This window comes from Balaenoptera ricei, chromosome 3, assembly GCF_028023285.1.
Source record: "Balaenoptera ricei isolate mBalRic1 chromosome 3, mBalRic1.hap2, whole genome shotgun sequence".
In the NCBI taxonomy this organism is placed as follows: domain Eukaryota; kingdom Metazoa; phylum Chordata; class Mammalia; order Artiodactyla; family Balaenopteridae; genus Balaenoptera; species Balaenoptera ricei.
This window is the reverse complement of record NC_082641.1, coordinates 52,944,991-52,960,488: the sequence shown is the minus strand read 5'-3', so window position 1 is coordinate 52,960,488 and position 15,498 is coordinate 52,944,991. Positions and strand designations below refer to the sequence as shown.

The following is a 15,498-nucleotide window of genomic DNA, read 5'->3' as shown; positions in this document are numbered from 1 at the left end:
TACTTTTCTGTTGAAGCCTCTCCCACACTAAAATGCATCTAACAAAATCAAAGGAGTCATTTAAGGAAACATATAGTATACATATACCTCTAAATTCAACTATCTATAATGCTGAGATATTGCCTTTTTTTTCCCATTTTCAGAGAACTTCATTAACCAATTCTCCAAATTTTCTTCAAATTAGTAAAAGTCTTTGAGACTTAAAATTCACTTTACACCTTTGCTGTAATTTGTCAGTATTTGTTTTTTAAAAGAAAAGAGATTCTTAAATTCCTACCATCCTCAGTCCTTGGTTGCTGAGGGAACATGTAGTTAGTAAGCACCATTTTCTGGGTCTCTGAATCAGTCTCTTTTTGAAGAGGTATCAGGGGTTTGGACTAGGGAAAGAAAATAAATGTTTAGTTTTCAATAATCCTAAAGCAAATACATATCCAGCAATACCTCTGAATAAGTACTCACCATTTTTTCTATAAAGTATCAATGTGTGGGTTACCCCAAAAAATGTTTTTAACATACATAATAAAACTTTAAGATTTGAAACAATATACAAATCTAAAAAATAAAATTTAGCTTTTAATACAAAGCAAACTCATAATGTATTGCAATTATCACTGATCATCCATACAGTTTTAAAAGTTCTCATATATTAAGTACATCCACAGTCCAATAATTACTTATCATAGTGATTTTAATAACGCCAAAAACTAAGCCTTTCCATTTTATGTTATTTTGCCCCTTCTAGTATTCCCCTTTGGGAAGATGCTTTTGTAGAAATGATTTAGAAGGTTTAGTCTAGTTATCTGCAGGTTTATTTTAGCTGAAAACAGAGTACTTAAACACTAAGTTGTAACCTTCTCTTTTCTGCTGTGTCTCCTTTCTCCATTAAAGATACCACAAGTTACTAAGTGGCAGAACTAGAAAACCCAATTATTTTGGACCTCATTTTTCCTTACGACTCTTTTCCTAACTGGTTATTAAGTGTTTTCAATTTACTTCTTAATATAACTCATACTTTTGCCAGCCTACTGACCTAACATCCTACCAAGCCAAGCCTCGGCTAACTCCAGACAAGCAGGAACTACCCAATCCCCCCCTCACCTGCCACCCTATCAATTAATTCTTTGGACTTACTCTTGTGAAAACCGTGCAGCTAGTTAATGCCATCCTATAATCTTACTCCCATTCAAACATTTCCTCTGTGCCCCCATCCTTGTTTCACAGTAGAGATACTGTCCTGCATCTCAAACATCTTCACTGAAAACTTTCCTTGACCTCCTCAGATAATGAAAATGGTAGATCTACTCCTTTCCCGAGGACAGCACTTCCCTGAAGCCTTCTCAGATACAGGTTGCTTCTTCTCCCACACCTCATAAACCCTAGTTCAGGAGGTGGAGTTAGTGTTTACAAATGCTATGAGATCATTACTTCTCTCTCAATTATAAACTCCTCTTCTTTTGAGGGAGATCAAACCCTGCCCCAACCATTCTAGCTCCTTTCCTAATAGCCACTGACCTCCTGATAGTATCCAACTATTTCTGACTCTTTTGTGCCAAATCTTTCCACAGTAATGGGTAATTCCATAGATATAAAATGTAGATGACATAGCCGTACTTTCAGCCCAGTGATTTCTCAGTAGATGAGGAGTGGGTTAGAACGAGGAAAGAAGTCTACCTAGATAGACACAATTATCTGGGAGGGAGCTCCCTGGTGGCCTAGTGGTTAGGACGCCGGGCTTTCACTGCCATGGCCTGCGTTCAATCCCTGGTCGGGGAACTGAGATCCTGCAAGTCACATGGCATAGCCAAAAAAAAAGGAAAAAAAAGAGAACATCACTAAATGTAACTACATAGGTAAATATAAAAGACAGTTAAAAAAAAACAATTATCTGGGAAGGGGAATTCCCTGGAAGTTCAGTGGTTAGGACTCCAGGTTCGATCCCTGGTTGGGGAACTATGATCCTGCGTGCCATGCGGCGCGGCCAAAATAAATAAATAAATAAATGAATTTTTAAAAAAGAACGGTAAATTCTATGTTAAAAAAAAAAGAATGATCTGGGAGGCTTTTAAAAACTAATCACACCCCTGAAAAAGTTCTAAAATTAACTGTGGTAATGGTTGTACAACTCTGTGAATATATTAAAAACCACTGAATTATGCACTTTGTAACAGGTAAATTGTAGAGAATGTGATTTATATTTCAATAAATGTGTTATAAGAAAACTAATCATCTGTTATTTATTGAGTGCAAAGGCAGAAAGAGACTTGAGAACTATTTACGAAGCATCTCCATTCCCTAAATACTTAACTCCAACGATCTTTATTACTATTTCATTTTAGATACTCATTCTACTCCCTTGCCATAATTCCTACAATATAACCTGTTAATGTTCTTTCTCTGAAATATAAATTCACTCATTCAGCAAGTGTTTAGTAAGTGCCTCCTATATGCAAAGCACTATGACAGGCACTGGGTATAGACTGGCGAGCAAACCATCTTTACTGATTCTGCAGAGCTTACAATATATGAGAGGAGGGATAGCGATAACAAAATAAATTACAATACAATGTAAGAACTAGGTAGAGAGGGTATAAGGTGCTAAGAGAACACAAAGCAGGAGGTATTTGCTTACCAAAATCTTGAGCCATGAGGAAAGCATTCCTGAAAGAACGCCTTCCTAGATGAGGATGAGCACATTAACCAGGTAAGAAGGGGGAGGATGCAGAACTCACTTGAGGAAATGAGAATAAAGATGTAAGGGGAGGAGGTGAAGCTAGAGGATGAGCAGGCATTTTAAGCAGGTAGTGCTAGAACAAGATTAAAGGGTCACTTGAGTTGCAGTGTGGTTCTGAATGGAACCAGGGTGATAAGAGATAGGGGCTGTGCCAACACCCGAGGCAGAGACCTATCAGGAAGCTACCTCAATAGTCTAAGCGAACACTGTCCAATAGAGATATAATGTGAGACAAAAATGAGAACCATAGATAATTTACAATTTTCTGGTAGCCACATGTTTCTAAAAGGTAAAAAGAGATTAAATTAATTTTGATAATGCATTTAATTTAAACTTATATATTCAAAATATTGTCATTTTAATGTGTAATCAATAATAAAAATTGTTGATGTGATTTTACATTCTTTGTTCATACTAAGTATAGAAAATTCAGTGTATATTTTGCACTTACAGCACATCTCAATTTGGACTAGTCACATGACCATGTCTATTGCACTGGACAGTGCAGGTCTAACTGAAAGATGATGGTGGACTGTATTTAAGGGAAGGGGGAGCAGGGATAAAGCAAAGCACAAAAACATCTGATATATTTAAGAGTTAAGACTAAACAGAGCTTGGTGATTCATTGTACTGAAGTACAGGGAGAAACAGTAGTTAAGAATTGCATTCCCAGGTCTCTGTCTCCAGCAAGTACTTTTTATTGATCTAGGGAACCCAGGAAAGGAAAAAGATTTGGAGCAGATGAAATGTTCAGTTTTAGGTTGGTTGAATTTGAGACATCTAGGGGGGCAATGTTAAGTAGACAGTGAGTGTGAAGTTCAGGAAGGAGAACTGGGCTGAAGACAGTTGTTAGGAATAATGATGATATAGTCAGTAATTGCATCTTTCCCAGAGGAAAGTATAAGGAAAGTAACTAAAGCAGAGCCTAGAGCACCATGAGGGGCACCAACATATAAGATACTGGCAGAAAAAAAATTCCTGAAAAGGGAACTAAGGCGTGGTCGTCAAAAGGACAACCAGCAGAGCATGGTAACATAGACACCATGCAGATCTCTCACTTCATTGCTCCTACAAGACTTGCTCATCAACCCCACCAAGACTGCCACTCTCTTGAACTTTTTACTTTATCATCATCATTCTTTCCTGTCTTTGCTTCTCTTTTCATATCTGACTATATCTCATTATGACCACTTTCCTGCCAATTATCAAGACCTTGCTGCATTGTCTTTCTCTTGCACCTGGGTTGGCAAAGCTGCAACCCAGAATTATTCTAATTGTGTGCTTTCTCTGTATCACACAACTGAGCAAATTAGTACTAACAATAAGTCTGTGGTAACAAACTTCAACAGACTCCCAATGTTGCTTGAAAATTCTTCTAAACTTCCTAAATTGTATTCTGAAGAAGATATAATTTTCAAAAAAATTTTTTTTAAATAAAAATAGGATTCAAGAACTGCTAAGAGTTTGGAAACTGCTACATTCTAAGAGTTTCACCATGTAGATTATTAGCCCTCCCTCTCAAACTTCATACCCAAGATCCCTTGAAGAATGTAAGAATCCCTGCCAGAGCTTTTGATTCCATCAGCTTCCACTCCAGTTATCCATCACTCTCTAATATCCTTAATCTCATTCTCCATAGAGCCTCTTTCCAACAACCTATAAACATGCTCTCTTATCTTGTCCCTAGCTACCAATTTCTTTATGTTCCACTCCTGTTCTTTCTTATCCAACCTTCTTAAAAGACTAATCAACATTCATATGTCTCCATTCTCTCATTTATTTATTCCGTAAACTACTTCAATCTGGTATTTGACATATACTTCAAAAACTGCATTAGCTATGGTCAAGATAAGTTGGCAAGATAGGTATAACTTGCCAAAATATAATGGATATTTTTCAGACTTCATGTGAATGAACCTCTCATTGGCATTTATCCTGTTGCAACTCCTTCCTTTAGGCCAGCTGCTTCACCTTTAACGTAAAAACACCACCATATAGTTTTCCTTGTAAAGAGCGGCCATAGGGGTATGGCCACTCTTTCTAAGCCTATTAACCCACCTGCCACTTAAATGTTAGTATTCCTCAGGATTAATCTATCCCTAACATTTAAAAAAATAATCTGATAATAACCCCTTTTGACAAAATAATAAAAAGCTATGAAACCACTTTCAAGAAAAAGTGATTAAGATGATGGACTGAACACACATCTCTTCTCATGTTACAAGTCTTTTAAATACATTTTACAAATGAAAGGAATAAATCTATAATAGTACTGGGGAAAAAATCATGCTTTCAGGAGCAATTTTGAGAACCCCTGGAGGTTAAAAATTAAGAGAGTGGAGAAACCAAGAGCACAGAAACCACAGCCGAAAACAAGGCGATGGGTTTGGGTGTGGGTGGGGGTGGTCCAAGGCCACCTGAACTGTTCCATGCGTGCCTACCTGGATACACCAAAGGTACTTCAAACTCACTAAACCTAACCAGAACTTCACATCTTCCCATAAACAGATTTCTTTCTCTTGTGGTTCTCTATCTTGGTTATGGTATCAATATCCACCTAGTCACTCAAGCCACATCTCTGGGGCTCATCTTTGCTTTTACTCTTCCTTCTCACATACATGCATTCTTCACGCGTTCCACTGATGTGACCTTTTAAGTTATGCCCTAAATAGACAGTATTTTCCCGGGCCCTGTTATCATTACTCTACTTCAGCCAACACTTTCTGTTGCCTTGAGTATGGCAATGCCCTCCAATAGGTCTTCTCTGGCCTTCCTGCTTGGCACCACGCCCTGCTAAATCCATCTTCCATAATGCAGGCTGCAAAGCCTTTCTAATATATCAGTCTGATCATGCCACTTGCCTGCTCATATGTTACACAGCTTTCTTATCTCCTGTAGTAGGGCTGACATGTAATCCCAGGACCACCTCTCTTAAACTGGTAACATATATGAATAATTGACCATGACTATAATGACCAAACATCCAGGTTGCCTGGGACATTCCCATTTTACACATGCTATTCTGACACTTATCATAAAGGCCCCTTTCACTATCAAGTGTCCTAAAATAGACAATAAATTACAGTCACCCTAATCACAACAATTTTCCACTGAGCCTGAATATGACCTTAGAATCCTTTAAAAAAATCATAATTTATCAAAGTTGACATGCAAGATTAAAAAAATCTATTTGCCATCCTTGAAATATAATGCAAGTTCCTTTGTATGGCATATGTGATCCTCCATGACCTGATCTGTGTCCACCTCTGTGGCCTCACATCCCACTCTTCCATCTCACAAGTTATGCTCTAGTTATAAAACCACTTGTAGCGGTACTGAATATACAACACTGCTTCACTAATAAGCGCTTAGGCTCATGATATTCTTTCTAACCAGAACACTCTTCCCCTTTCTTTAATCCTATTACTCTTTTTTTTTTTTTGAAAGGAGCTGTAAGTTATTTTATTTTTTTAATAAATTTATTTATTTTATTTATTTTTAGCTGCGTTGGGTCTTCGTTGCTGCGCATGGGCTTTCTCTAGCTGCGATGAGCGGGGGCTACTCTTCATTGCAGTGCGCGGGCTTCTCATTGCGGTGGCTTCTCTTTGTTGCAGAGCACGGGCTCTAGGCGTGTGGGCTCAATAGTTGTGGCTCACGGGCTCTAGAGCGCAGGCTCAGTAGTTGTGGCGCATGGGCTTAGCTGCTCAGTAGTTGTGGTGCACAGACTTAGTTGCTCCGCAGCATGTGGGATCTTCCTGGATCAGGGCTCGAACTCGTGTCCCCCTGCATTGGCAGGCGGATTCTTAACCTCGGCGCCATGAGGGAAGTCCCAGCATGGCTCACTCTTAATTTCATTTGAGAATCTGCTTTACTGTTCCCTTCTTCAGACAGATACTTCCTATATCACTCTATCTAAAATAGGATGTTTACTCCAACCCTGCTATCAGGGTTCCAATAGCAGGGTTGTTCCAATGCCTATCAAACTTTATTTTTTTCTGTAATTCTGAAACATTATTATGTAGTTACTTATTTGTCCTTGTCTCCCATGAGAATGTAAACTCAATGAGAATGTAAGAAGATTCTATTTGCTTCATCAGTATAACTCCAGCTCCCAGAGCAGTTCAGGTCCTACCGTAAGCTTTCAATAAATGTTTGTCAAACAAAGGAAAGTCCAAGGAACAAGTCTTAATTCCTTAGAAATACTTCTTCAAGGTTTGTCAAAGTGCTTGATTAGAAGCATACTTTAAATTATCAAATTTATACAGATATAAGCCACAGAGAGTCTCTATAAAAATGTTAAAAAGTTAGGGAGATTTCTGTCCTAATCTATCTTTTTACAGATATAGAAGTTAGACAAGCTCCAAAGGACTTACCGTTCATGAATCTACACATATTTCACAAAAAATTATCTGTATCTAAGTATTTTCCAGTATTTTCCTTATACATATGTCTTTACATGTGTACCAGATTAGAACTGCTGTTAAATAATCCTAAGTAAATTAGAATGCATAATCATATAGAATAACTGGAATTCTATCAATTTACAAAATCAGAATGTCTACCTGATTATCTGAGAGCCACATAGCAGTCAATTGCTGTAACTTTGTAAAGCTAAAGGGCAAATTCTTTAATCTGTGGGAAAAAATACAAACAAAAATTAAACTTTAAAAATGAGAAATGTTAAAATGAGAGCTAGATCTAATGGTCTTCTAAACAATGTTATATTATTGCATATGAAAATAGGAGAAAAACATTTAATTCAGGAGAAAACCCAGTATAGGTCTTTGAACAGGATATAAGACAAAATACTATTCAGTTTTATAAGAATTAATTTTAAAAATATAATTCAATTGAATCAATTTGATTGGGGGAAAAAATAGATAATCTAATAACCTCAAAAAAAATTATCTGCTAAGAAAAACTGGTAACTATCCCTACCTTACTGCAAAGGCAAGGACAAATTAAACAATGTCTCATAAAATTGCTTTGGATGTTTTACTTGCCTTTACTGAGAACAAACTGTTATAGGAACCACTCTGAGTAAGAGCTTGTTATAAATACTGCACTCTTTTTATTTCATTGTGACCCAGCACTTTCATACTCAAGAAGACTATCTTAACACTATAATGAGTAAAAACAAAGTAATAGCAATACTCAGTAGAATGCTAAATTGGAACAGCACCCTACTTAAACCTTCTGTCTTATGCCTATCTATTCTATGCCTAACTTCCAAGGAACCTAGGGAATCTAGGTCTCTAGAAACCTAGGGTGCTGGAACGTAGGGCTCTAGTTTTAGGGGACAAAGTATGGGCTGAAACAAGAATTTAATTTTAAAAGGGATTTAATTGTAAGGATTTAATTTTCAACCACACTGGATAGCTATAATTAATAATTTAAAAGGGGGGGCAGGGACAGTAGTTCTTCTTAAATAAAATGGAACAGTCTGAATACGCTAACTAGTCAGAAAACTGAGTTTACATTAAAGCTCTATCTTACAAGCTATGTGAATCACCTTAAATCTGAGTCGTAATTTTCTCCTCCATAAAATGGGAATACCCATTTATTATTTTATAGGGCTGTTTTGAATACTTTGTAAGATACTACAAAAGCAAAATGTAAAAATGCTCTTACAATGTTCTTTTATCACTATGAGTATCTTTACATCAGAAAAAATTATGGACAATCTGTTAACTTAAACATTGTTCCAATTTGTGATCTATTTTGCTCTATACCTTGGCTGTGTTGTCCAAAATTATTTGAGTGGGTGTCTAATCACACCTTTGCCCAGATTAATACAAGGAGTAGATTAGATTAAAAGCTGCTTTGTTCAACAGCAGTATTAAGGTGAAGATCTGACTTTAGAAATAAAAATGGCTACTATAAGGAGATAATTAAGACTATATAGCTAAAGTCAACATAAAATGAACTGTGACAAATAACCACAGTACGATAATTAACATCAGGTAAAATTAAATCATTCTTTCAAATGAAAAGTCTACACAAAAAAACAAAAATATATATGAAAAGAAAAACATGCATTACATTTTCTAACACATATAATGAAATTTTAATTTCATCCAATAGATGTCTTCTACAAACCAAATGATGAATTACACTGTTACAAACCTATTGTCACTCAAATTAATGACTTTTAATTTTTGCATATCACCCATTTCCTCTGGAAGTGTCTCAAGTTTATTGGAATGGAGAAACAGCACAGTTATATTTTTCCAGCTTCCAATCTGAAAGAGAAACACAGAATTGTGGATCAAAACTTCGCCTACTGCTTAACAGACATTAAGTGAAGCATCATTTTCAAAAGTTATAAAAAATACTCTTCTCATTTATAAAAGGAATTATATTTTCCCTTTTCAACTATTAACTTTCATGTATGAAGAAAAGTATTTAGGTATCTCTTGAAAATCAATATAGCTAATTATTATTCAGAAAATAAATAACTTAGTTACAAAATTATTTCTGAAAGAAAATAAAGAAAACCACACTGGATAGCTATAATTAATAATTAGAAAAAATAAAAATTCAAAATAAATTTTAAATACAGTACCTCTGGGGGTAACTGTTGTAAGTAATTATGATCTGCAGCAAACGTTCTTATATTAGTAAGCTGCCCAATAGATGAAGGCAAAGCTTCAAGTTCATTGAAGCTACAATCCAGTTCTTCTATTGACACTAACCTTTAATTAAAAAAGAAAGCACATATTTTAACAAAAGGCCTGTATATCATTCAAAACTTAAGAACATATGACTATTTGAACTTGACTTTAACCAACCTAGAGAAAATCTACTTCCACTAAACTAAAGTTCACCTATAAAAAAATCAGCCTGGGGCTTCCCTGGTGGCGCAGTGGTTGAGAATCTGCCTGCCAATGCAGGGGACACAGGTTCGAGCCCTGGTCTGGGAAGATCCCACATGCCGCGGAGCAACTGGGCCCGTGAGCCACGACTACTGAGCCTGCGCGTCTGGAGCCTGTGCTCCACAACAAGAGAGGCCGCGATAGTGAGAGGCCCGCGCACCGCGATGAAGAGTAACCCCCGCTCGCTGCAACTAGAGAAAGCCCTCGCACAGAAACGAAGACCCAACACAGCCAAAAATAAATAAATAAATTAAAAAAAAAAAAAAAAATCAGCCTGTCTTCATTATAAATAAACCCAACCTGCAACCAACTGCTTATTTAAATGTTTTTGGAATCTCCTTTAGATGTTAACAATTATCTGAAAACAATATATGGCATGCTGAACCGAAAGAAAAATCTTCTAGTTCTATTAATACACAAAAATCTTACCCTCCTACAGAGTCTGGTAGATACATTAACTGATTTTCATCTATTTTAAGAGTTGTTACATTCTTCAATGAACCTATTGAGGGAAGAAATAATATAATTTTCCATCTTGAACTAGAATCAAGTCAACCAACAGTCAATGTGAGCACATATAACATTTGACATGAATCATAAAGAACTTTTAAAAACCAACATATCTAAAATAGATACCACCCCAACCCCACCAACTCTCTATTCCCTCACCCTGTATTTACAATGTTCACATACATACTACCTCTTAACAGTAGTGTATATTTATCGATTTAACCCTCACTAAAATGTAAGCTTCATAAAAGTATGTACTTTTTGTCTCCCTCTGCTCACTGTGGTAGCCATGCTCCTTAAAACAATGCCGTGATGGCACAGTGAAGATACACAATACAAACTTATGGTATCAATGGATTAAAGAAGTGGTACTATGACCGTAGTTTTCTTAAGTGTATAACAAACTATTCTACATATTGTACGTATACTAAATACTAAAACAATAAAAATGGAGTTTAATTTAAAATTAAGTGTTGAATAAATTATGGTAGAGTTTGCAAAATGTAACCTGAGCTAAAACAGTTATGCAATTCAATTGAAAAATATGTAAAAATAATTCTGATTTTTATATTTAAACAACATGAAGATGCCAAGATTTAAGTTTTTGGTTCTTTAAGATAATTCAATTTCCTTGATGCATCATCAGACAAACAATTACACAAACACAGTTGACCCTTGAACAACACAGGTTTAAAGTGCACGGATCCACTTACATGCAGATTTTTTTCAATAGTAAATACTACAGTACTACATGACCCACAGTTGGTTGAATACATGGATGCAGAACCATGGATAGGGAGGAAATGAATGCAGATACAAAGGTGCAACTATACATTATATGAGATTTTCCCACTGTGCAGAGGGTTGGCCCCCTAAACGCCATCGTTGTTCAAGGGTTAACTGCATAGATTTTCGTAGGATTTTGCTTATGTGGCTGTCTTCTTGTGAGTCTAAAATGTAGTTAAGATTGAAAAAAGTTACTAGATAATGGCCACGATCAAGAGTTAAACCAAATTTGGGTAAATTAAACTCTTTTAAAGAATTTAAACTTTATTGCAGTGATAAAAATGACATTTCCTTAAAGTAAAGAAAAACAGTAATGTCAACAAAAGAGTAAATTGTATAACTGATCACATCAGAAAAAAATTCAAATAAGATCTGTGACTTCAGAGAACAGTAAAACTATCTCATAACAAATAAAATTTGATATATGGAAGCTCTGAATCAAGCAATGGCATTAAGTTTCTCATATTTTATATTAGCAAATATTAATTACATGATTTAGAGAGCAATACAAACCAATAGTCTCAGGCAGTTGTTGAAGTGAATTACTTGATAATAGGAGGTCTTGAAGGTTTTCACATGCTGAAATTCCTTCTTCAACCATTTCAATATTATTTTTAGAAACATCCAAATATGTGAGCTGTTTCAAGCTACCGATAAACTGTAAGTAAAAAAAAAGTAAATCTAATGACTCCATCAACAGTAAGTGGTGAAAAGTTTAGATAATAAACCTAATGCCAAGTTATAATTTAAAATTAAATGTTTATATGAGAGGATTCATAATTTTTTTTTAATGCTATTAGTAATGTATTCAGTAATAAAGCTAAGAGCTCCTACTAATGTTAGCCCAGCAAACATATACTTTTCTTTGGGAACTTAGCTGCCCATCATTTGCAAGGAGGAGAGCAAATATGGGGATTCGTATGGCTTTAGGTCTGAGAATGAACACAATGTCAGCTGCTAAGAAACTACATGGAAAATAGCTTACTTCAACAATTCCCTGGGCAAAATGAAATAAGATATAAAGTCAACTGCAACCGCTGGGAAGGACACACTCCATGGCATTAAAAGAGACTGACAGTTGACCCTTGAACAACACGGGTTTGAACTTCACAAATCTACTTACACATAGATGTTTTTCAACAGTAAATACTACAGTACTATACTATTTGTGGTTGGTTCAATCTGTGGATGCAGAACCGCAGATCCAGAGGAGGAACCCCATAACAATGAAGGAATCTCAGATAGGGAGGGCTGACTATAAGTTATACACAGAATTTTGACTGCACAGAGGGTCAGTGCCCCCAACCCCTGCGTTGTTCATGAGTCAACTGTGTTTTACAAAAATTTATTACAGAAATTTTAAAATTTCAATCAAGAATGTGTTGACAAACCCAATCAAAAAATGGGCAGAAGATCTAAATGGACATTTCTCCAAAGAAGACATACAAATGACCAAAAAGCACATGAAAAGATGCTCAACATCACTAATTATTAGAGAAATGCAAATCAAAACTACAATTTTGATTGTACAAAACCGGATCTACAAAAACGGTTTTGATTCTACAAAACCGGTCAGAATGGCCATCATCAAAAAATCTACAAACAATATATGCTGGAGAGGGTGTGGAGAAAAGGGAACCCTCCTACACTGTTGGTGGGAATGTAAATTGGTACAACCATTATGGAGAACAGTATGGAGGTTGCTTAAAAAACTAAATATAGAACTACCATATGTAGCTCTATAAATATGGTATAGATCCAGAAATCCCACTCCTGGGCATATATCCAGAGAAAACCATAATTCAAAAAGATACATGGGGATTTCCCTGGTGGCGCAGTGGTTAAGAATCTGCCTGCCAATGCAGGCAACATGGGTTCAAGCCCTGGTCCGGGAAGATCCCACATGCCGCACAGGAACTAAGCCCATGTGCCGCAACTACTGAGCCTGCACTCTAGAGCCCACGTGCCACGAGTACTGAAGCCCGCATGCCTAGAGCCTGTGCTCTGCAACAAGAGAAGCCACTGCAATGAGAAGCCCACACATCGCAACAAAGAGTAGCCTCCGCTTGCCAGAACTAGAGAAAGCCCATGTGCAGCAGCAAAGACCCAACGCAGCCAAATAAATAAATTTATTAAAAAAAGATACATGCACCCCAATGCTCACTGCAGCACTATTTACAATAGCCAAGACATGGAAGCAACCTAAATGTCCATCAACAGAGGAATGGATAAAGAAAATGTGGTACATATATACTACGGAATATTACTCAGCCATAAAAAAAGAATGAAACAATGGCATTTGCAGCAACATGGATGGACCTAGAGATTGTCACACTGAGTGAACTAAGTCAGACAGAGAAAGACAAATATCATATAAGGACCTACTGATTAGCACAGGGAACTCTACTCAATGCTCTGTAATGACCTATATGGGAAAAGAATCTAAAAAAGAGTGGATATACGTATAGGTATAACTGATTCACTTTACTGTACACCTGAAACTAACACAACATTGTAAAAAAAAAAAAAAGAATGTGTTGACAATTTAAAAAAATGTAATTTGCTTCTATCTAACAGTATTAAGTAATCATTTTTAAACTAATTAAAATTTATTTGAAAATGTATAATTCATAAAAATGCAAAGGATAGACAGCAATAAGGAAAGTCTTTAAAATTTGATATACGTACCCCTGGAATAAAAGTCAGTCTATTACCATCCATCCAAAATTCTTTCAATCCACTTAGCTGCTCAAGTACTTCAGGCTATTTAGATCGGGGGGAGGGGGGAATATATTAATTTACTTGAATACATTTAGTTGGCAAAAGAAGCTCCCCTGGGAATTTCTAATGATAAGTTTCACTTTAAAAAATTAGGAGGAGAAAAAAAAAGCAGAGCCAAGACTCAAGCCTTTCCACTATATTATAGTTATTACACAAATATTACTAAACAGATATTCCATAACAGATTACATAAAACTCCTTTAAGCTTTTGATTACATAACAGGCTCAAGTATTTATACAATTAATAAATAAAACAAGACCCATTACTTTCAAGAATACAATAAAAAGATACTCTCAATCATTATCTGTAAAAAGATGTAGACTTTTAGGGAATCTTAAAAAAAAAAAAAAGAAAGAAAGAAAGATATTCTCTGATGACCTAGAGGGAGGAAAAAAGAAATAAGGCAATATACATCCTAAAAGTCTAATAATAAGGGAAAGGTAAGTAAACCAAGGCATAATCATATGATAAGCATATTATGTTATCTTCAGCTTCCTGCAATTACATGGTAGAATACTGTTCATAACATGCTGTTGAGGACCAAAAAATTTAAAAGATGTAGTGGACTTTGGTATTCAGGCAAAATTTGCTCTTAGGTATTCACCCTTGGAGGCTCTTCTGAATGGATCCTTTGAAGATATTTCTGTCATCCCACAAACCTGTGTCCAATCATTGACAGTATGATGGCATGGAGTGTCATCATATCTAATCACCATAATAACATGAGTAATACATAAAAGGCATGTCATTCAGATTTACTGTTAACATTAAGTATAGATAAGAATTCTAGGTTTAAATTGTATTAAAAGAAATCTCTTTCTGTGCTTTACCTGTTACAATTCTAATAGTAATTTTTTTTAATGTGTAATGTTGGAAGATGGAAATGGTACAAAAATTAATGATTCTGAATGATGCTCTGATTCATAAAATAAACAATAATTTAGAATTTTCAAATAGTTAATATGGAAATAGATTAATACATATAAGACAAATATTGAGAAAATGTACAATAGTTAGATAATTTAGGAAGCACAGAATATTTATTCATTTTTTCTCAAGGAGTAAAAACTTCTACAACACAGAGTAAAAGTCATCATATACCAGCTTCAATTAAAATATCATAAAGAATATAAAATAGCATATTTTAGAAAAAAACATGTGATACCCAAAACCACCATGCTCCTCCAGTGACTTCAGCTGAAAAGCTGTCTATTTAGCGAGCAAATGTACAATACAATATCCAAAGGGCAATCATGCAGCTGGCAGTGCTGAGAAATTCTTGTTCTTAAGACTATCATTTGGAACTTAACAGCAATTTAAAAAAAAGAGCTTGTAAACATAATGTAAAAATTTTAATGATGATGATATTATTGTTAATGAATTCCTCTTCAAAAAACTATCTAGCTTATTTTTCTGAGTTCTCTTGGAGCAATGACTGAAGACAAAAAAACTGCTTACATACTTCTTTCCTTTTTGATTTAGCATCATACTACTTTGCATACAAAGCAAAAACACGATCCTGAGGTCTCATTACCAACTTGAAAATAATAGTTGTTTCACTCAATGTTTTCCTTTTAGCTATTAAGTAAAATTATAGAGAAGTACTTTATCACTGAGTAAATTCCTAAGCAATACTCCCATGGAGTTATTTTTGACTCACAAGTACTTTTCCTGATGCATTCTAGTCTGATGAAACTTTTACCCTTATAATCTTTCAAAGTTTCTACTTCCTGTGCCTAAAAACTTTTAAATACCTTTTCTATGGGTTTCTCATTAATTTTACATTTTTACCCTCACTCCTTTCAGATGTTGTT

At 35.4% G+C, this 15,498-nt stretch overlaps 1 protein-coding gene across 8 annotated transcripts in view; it reads right to left on the bottom strand.

Annotated features, from left to right (window-relative positions):
* The window catches only part of ERBIN (erbb2 interacting protein), a 111,673-nt gene that overhangs the window by 28,308 nt on the left and 67,867 nt on the right, over positions 1 to 15,498 (bottom strand). For all 8 annotated transcript variants that reach the window (XM_059916493.1, XM_059916498.1, XM_059916499.1 and 5 more), the window contains exons 9-15: positions 13,591 to 13,665; positions 11,416 to 11,560; positions 10,036 to 10,108; positions 9,297 to 9,426; positions 8,858 to 8,973; positions 7,294 to 7,363; positions 278 to 377 (exon numbers count right to left, since the gene is read on the bottom strand). In XM_059916493.1, coding sequence (XP_059772476.1) covers positions 278 to 377; positions 7,294 to 7,363; positions 8,858 to 8,973; positions 9,297 to 9,426; positions 10,036 to 10,108; positions 11,416 to 11,560; positions 13,591 to 13,665 — 709 coding nt within the window. The remainder of the gene's footprint in view (positions 1 to 277; positions 378 to 7,293; positions 7,364 to 8,857; positions 8,974 to 9,296; positions 9,427 to 10,035; positions 10,109 to 11,415; positions 11,561 to 13,590; positions 13,666 to 15,498) is intronic.